We start from the raw sequence: 6,336 nt of genomic DNA, 5'->3' as shown, positions 1-6,336 counted from the left end.
GTTTCCCTTCCCATTCCCCCATGTATCCCGTCCCCCCCCCCCATGTACGTATACAGGTATAACATGCATGAGAGCCCAAAGAAATTCATGTATCCATCGGAGTGACGAAAGGTCGGACCTCCGATCGCATTATGGAGTAATTATGGTCGCTTTGTCTCACCTTGAGAGAACAATTATTCTAAGATGAGACTATCAACGAAGGACAACATTAATAGAACGTAGAACATATCATATCGTATCATATCATGTCATGTCATGCCGTGTCATAGACATTTCCTCATATCTGACATCATCATTGTCATCATAGAATCATAGTCGTTGTTTTAGTCATAAAAACTTTCAAAAAAGATTGTAAAACTTGGATTTGGAGAAGAATGAATATTTTGAAAAACATTTATGAACTTTTAGGAAGAAAATCAAGCCTTGGAATCGATGGACTAGTTAAAACAACTATTTTTTTAGTAGTCGGAATGATAACCAAAAGTTTCCTTTAGTTATAGTACGAAAATAAACCAAACGGAACAATAAGAGAGAATTCGGGAATAGTGGGCCCACCTCGAGTCAGCTGAGGTGGCGTACACAATTTACGTACGTTAAGCTTCATGGAGTCACTTATGAAAGTCTAAGGGTCACTCGGTTTCATTTGGGCAAGTTAGAGATGTTTAAACAATTATTTCAACAAAACACACCAAACTTAATTCAATTCTATTGAATGAAAAAGGGAAAATTTCAAGTTCGGATATTTCTAGGAATGGAATCATCCCCGAGGCGCGTATTCAAGCCTACTATGTCTAAGACATGCCAAAGAAGGAAGGTGAAACCTTACATACCTTTTTCCGCTTCTTACGCTCCTCCAAATTCAAGTTCCAATTCCGCCAAAATCTACAAATTGGTCACATTTACCCAAACATTAATTAGGGCATTTAGGAGTTGATTCTTTAAAGCAACACTTTATCTGCCGAAATTTTGGCAGCATTTCCCCTGTAAATACACCGTCCCCAAGAATCTATCTTGGCCAAGTTCGATCAACAACAATCCCGGGAATTCAACCCGGCCAAACTATTAACAACAATACCAACAATTGTGCCAACAGCATCAACAATCCATTCAACGTACATTCCAACACTAGTAGCTCTTTTTTCATAATCCAACAACATTTCCTTCCTTCCATACTCATGAAATATAACCATCACACATTAACAATATTATTCATGTAAATACAAGGAACCATACTAACATTACATTAACTTCTCCAATAACCCATAACCAATTTCCATTTCATTTCCAACCATTAGACCTTCGTTTTTCATCATGAAATTCACAATACAACAACTAAAATATTAAATAGAATCAATTTACCATAACTTACCAATTCACCCATCATTCGGCCACAACAATCCACATGCTTATTTTCATGCATTTTCATCCATTTTTATACATTACAGCAACAACCAATATACTACATAAAGTTTAATCCATTCTTTCTATATAACATCACACACACACACGGCCAACCCATGCACACTCGGCCACATTCACAACTTTCATATTTCCATGAATTTCATTCATTTTCACCTACCACAACATGCATGAATCATCTATAACATATGAGGGAAGATTGATTCTTACCTTTTCTCCTTCAAGTTCCCACTTGGCTAGAGTTATGAGATTATGCAAATGAATGATTTTCTTGTTCCAAAATTTCTCCCATGTTGTAGAGAACCTTCCAATTACTTGAAATGCAAGAAGAAAATAATTTTGGCGATCAATTTCCATGGCTTCCATTTTTTTCCATGGTGGCCGAAACATGGTCCCTTTATTTTTCTCCTTCTTCTTTTGTTTACTTTCTTTCTCCCACTCTTCAATTAAAAGATGAACTCCCTCATATATATATATATATATATATATATAATTCTCATGGTCATGTGAGGGGCACATGCCCCTCTCTTCATTATCCTAGATTTTTCCACCTTTTTCTTGAAATTTTCTTAAAAACAAAAGATGACTTATATCTTGCATTATAAGCCTTGGTCCATGTACATGATCACATGACCATAAAAAGTGGGGCCCACATAGCCACACACACACACTTGGACGGCCAACTTGCCCCCCCCCCCTTTTTATTTTTATTTTGAACACTTTAGCCCTCCAAGAACCTTCTTGAACACCTTTTGTAAAATTCCCGTTTTGCCCCTCGACTTTCCTCAATATTACCATTTCGCCCTTAGTCATTCTCGATATTTCCATACTAATAATATTTGTAACCAATATTCATAACCCACTTACACATTACAATAATTTGAAAGATAGTCACTTCCTTAACTTTTCGCGACCACCTCGCAATATCCAAACGGGCGAAATACGGGCTATAACAATGAGTTGGGTACCCGATTGGATCTTAGTACAGCTTTCTACCCCCAGACTGATGGACAGTCTGAGTGGACGATTCAAGAGCTCGAGGATATGTTGAGAGTTTGCGCTATAGACTTTAGTGGTTATTGGGATCAATTCTTGCTGTTGGCAGAGATTGCATATAATAACAGTTATAACTCTAGCATCGACATGGCACCTTTTGTGGCTTTGTATGATAGGAGATGTAGATCTCCGGTTGGTTGATTTGATGCATTTAAGGTTCGACCTTGGGGTACGGATCTATTGAGATAGTCTCTTGAGAAGGTGAGGGTCATTCAGGCTAAGCTTTTGGTAGCTCAGAGTCGACAGAAGATGTATGCAGATTGAAAAATTCAAGATTTAGAGTTTACCGTTGTTGATCAGGTTCTATTGAAGATTTCACCCATGAAGAGTGTTATCAGGCTTGGGAAGAGAGGCAAGTTGAGTCCGAGGTATATTGGGCCATTTGAGATTATTGACCGTGTGGGAAATGTTACTTATGAGTTGGCCTTGCCGCCAGGCTTGGCAGGAGTCAATCAAGCTTTCTATATATCTATGCTGAAGAAGCACCATGCCGATGGTACTTATATTTGTCATTGTGACTCAATATTGCTTGATGAGAATTTGACCTATGAGGAGGTGCCAATTGTAATTTTGGATAGGCAGGTTCAAAAATTGAGGTCTAAGGAGATTCCTTCTTTGAAGGTGAAATGGAAGCATCGTCCCATTGAAGAGGCCACTTGGGAGACTGAGTTCGATATGCATAGCCGATATCCTTAGTTGTTCGTTGTTTGTGTACTTCTCTATTACTTTCCCTCGTCCCTCGAGGACTAGCAATGGTTTAATTGGTATCTGATGTAACGAGCCGCTTGGTTGTTATTGTCTTTCTGGAACTTTTGACCCTTCACCGAGTTTGTTTAGCTCATATTTGACCCGAGGGGGCCGTTGACACACTTTTCGACGTGTTTGGATTTGATTTGGGTGACTTTTTGTGAAAATTACGCTTTAAGCAAAAAAGAGTTGACTCAAAGTTGATTTTTGGGTAAACAGACCTGTTTTAAAAATTCATCGATTTCGAGAGGTCTGGATGGTCTTTTAGAACTTGTTTGTTTATATGGTTCGGTTCCCCATGCACTCGGGTGCATTTCGAGACTTGGGTTGGGAAGGTGACGTTGAGGTATCGGGGGTTGATTCGATCAATGAGACCTTTGTTTGGAATTTCGAGGCCACGAGTACGTACGCAGCCTGTTTTTATGTATAACTGCATATTTGGTATGTGAGCAGATGACCTCGGGAGATAATCAAAAATTCGGGTTGAGAGTCTGAAAACTTTTGATTTTCTGGTGTCTGGTGCTCGCTTTGGAGGCACCAGAAGACGCGGGCAACGCACCATCAGAAGGGTCACCCCCGCCACCGAAGCGCCCCGTGAGATTGGGCATGACCACTGGAGCGGTCGTGGGATCACCGAAGCGGTGCCGATAAAGGGGTCCACTGGTCGCGGAAGCGGGTGACGGACAGTTAATTTCAATAAATGAAGTGTTAAAAGCTATAAGTCCCTCATTTATTACTATTCCAAAAACTGAGTTATTGGGAGCATTTCAAGGTAATTAATGGGGGAAAATCTTTGTGGTAAGTCCTTCTATCTCCTTTTCTATTCCATGATTTCATTATCACTGTCACAACCCAACTAGAGGGCTATGACGGGTACCCAGAGCTGACTACCAAGCACCCCCTTATCATGCTAACTATCCTGCTCAATCTGTACAATCATAATCTACAAGGTAGTACTTACTATGAACCGAACATAAAATGTCTTCCCAAACGTATATACTTGTATACACAAGCCCACAAGGCTATAAAAATTATGTACAGTATGTACACTGATAAGACAACATAACACCTACTACCCACACATTTTTATCTACGAGTCTCTAACTGAGATATTGTAATCAAAAGGACGGGACAGGACCCCGCCATGCCCCAAATATGTACTAAAAAGAATATACCAATAGACGGCAACTCCGGAGTAGTGGAGTACTCTTGTATAGCCGTTGACAAAGCTCTTATGTATCCGGACCATCTCCCTATCTACCTGCGGGTATGAACGCAGCGTCCATAAAGAAAGGACGTTGATGAGCAATGTACTGAGTATGCAAGGCATCTATAACAACGGAATGAGAAAAATGTAGGGGAATACATGATAAAGGAAAAACCTCTACCTGATGACCTCTTCAGGAAGAATCATGCATATTAACTTTCTTTAGCATCGTTCGTACATATACAACAACAACAACAACAAGCCCAGTATAATCCCACCACGTGGGGTCTGGGGAGGGTAGAGTGTATGCAGACCTAACCCCCACCTTGAAAGGCAGGGCGGCTATTTCCGAAAGACCCTCGGCTCAAGAGAGGAAGAGAGAGGAAGACAAGAGGAAAACAAGACAAAAGGTCAGATAGGGCTAAGCATATCAAAAACAATATGATAACACGAATACCAAAAGCGAGAAAGTCATGGTAGAACAGTCTGGAAAGAAAGGAGCATTAGCTACTATAGATAAATAAAATAATCAAAGTATAACGGCCCAACAAATATAAGCAGCAATCAAATGCATAAACCAAAAGGCAATAAACAAATGAGCAAAACTGCAACTACTATGGTGAAAGGGTAAGCCACCTAGCCTTCTATCCTAATCTGAGTCCTCCACAACCTCCTATCTAAGGTCATGTCCTCGGTGAGCTGAAACTGTGTCATATCCTGTCTAATCACCTCTCCCCAATACTTCTTCGGCCTCCCTTTACCTCTCCTGAAACCATCCATAGCCAACCTCTCACACCTCCGCACTGGAGCATCTGTGTCTCTCCTCTTCACATGCCCAAACCATCTCGGCCCTCGCTTCCCGCATCTTGTCCTCCCGATGCCACTCCCACCTTGTCTCGGATATCTTCATTCCTAATTCTATCCCTCCTAGTGTGTCCACACATCCACCGCAAAGATTCATTCGCATTTCCGCGACTTTCATCTTTCGAATGTGACATTTCTTGACTTACATATAAATAATCATACATCTCTCTCTCTCTCTCTCTCTCTCTCTCTATATATATATATATATATATATATATATATATATATATACATATATATATATATACACACACACGAACGGTATGATCCATTTGTCCACAAATCCAGCGTCCGGCATCCCGCATCCGGGATGGTATTATCAGATACCAGCTGATCAGGTGGTTATGCGCCTATAGCACTCTGGCCCTTTTCCCCCATTGTCACGACCAAACTGGAGGGCCATGACGGCGCCGGTGCTAACCTACCCGGGCACCTCTTATCGTATATTTTCATTCACATCTAGGTGGACCACATGGCCTGCACATGATTTCTATACATCAATAATTCTAATCTCATTGGGCAATAACACCTTCATATCATCATCAACAACTATGCCCATATCCATATACACAAGCCGACGAGGCTACCTAAATGATGTACAAAGTATAAGCCGACAAGGCTAAAGTCATCTAACCATACACAACTGTCTGCGAGCCTCTAGGAAGAGTAGGTAGCATTATATAGGCGGGACAGGACCCCGCCATGCCCATATGTATGTACACAAAAGAATAATACCCAAAACCTGTAGCTTCGGATGAAATGGAGCTCCTCTATGCAGTCAATGAATAAGAAATCTATAGATCAAGCATGTCTCCCTATCCACCTGCGGGCATGGCGCACCGTCCAGAAACAAAAGGATGTTAGTACCAATAATGTACTGAGTATGTAAAGAATAATCAACATCATAGTATGAGCATAAGAGACAGCATAAGAATTAGCATTAAAAAATAGCATAAGATGGGAGAATCAGGGGGTAATAGAGTCATTTGTACCAGTGGCCTTCATCATATCTACTTACTTGTCTTTCATAGGAACCTTCCATT

At 40.7% G+C, this 6,336-nt stretch overlaps 1 protein-coding gene across 1 annotated transcript; it reads left to right on the top strand.

Annotated features, from left to right (window-relative positions):
• Positions 1 to 2,463: 2,463 nt before the first annotated feature.
• On the top strand, positions 2,464 to 3,171 carry LOC132043068 (uncharacterized). The gene is made up of 2 exons (XM_059433549.1): positions 2,464 to 2,607; positions 2,776 to 3,171. The coding sequence occupies exons 1-2, from the start codon at positions 2,464 to 2,466 to the stop codon at positions 3,169 to 3,171; spliced, it is 540 nt and encodes a 179-aa protein (XP_059289532.1).
• The last annotated feature ends 3,165 nt before the right edge of the window (positions 3,172 to 6,336 follow it).

The sequence above is a fragment of the Lycium ferocissimum genome, unplaced genomic scaffold (assembly GCF_029784015.1).
Source record: "Lycium ferocissimum isolate CSIRO_LF1 unplaced genomic scaffold, AGI_CSIRO_Lferr_CH_V1 ctg20715, whole genome shotgun sequence".
Taxonomy (NCBI): domain Eukaryota; kingdom Viridiplantae; phylum Streptophyta; class Magnoliopsida; order Solanales; family Solanaceae; genus Lycium; species Lycium ferocissimum.
This window is presented reverse-complemented; position numbering and strand designations above follow the sequence as displayed.

Bases quoted from the DNA above. Each gene is read 5' to 3' on its own strand.
- LOC132043068 (XM_059433549.1), top strand. From the start codon at position 2,464: ATGTTGAGAGTTTGCGCTATAGACTTTAGTGGTTATTGGGATCAATTC. The intron at 2,608-2,775 runs GTTGGTTGATTT...GTTGTTGATCAG, and splicing joins ATAGGAGATGTAGATCTCCG to GTTCTATTGAAGATTTCACC.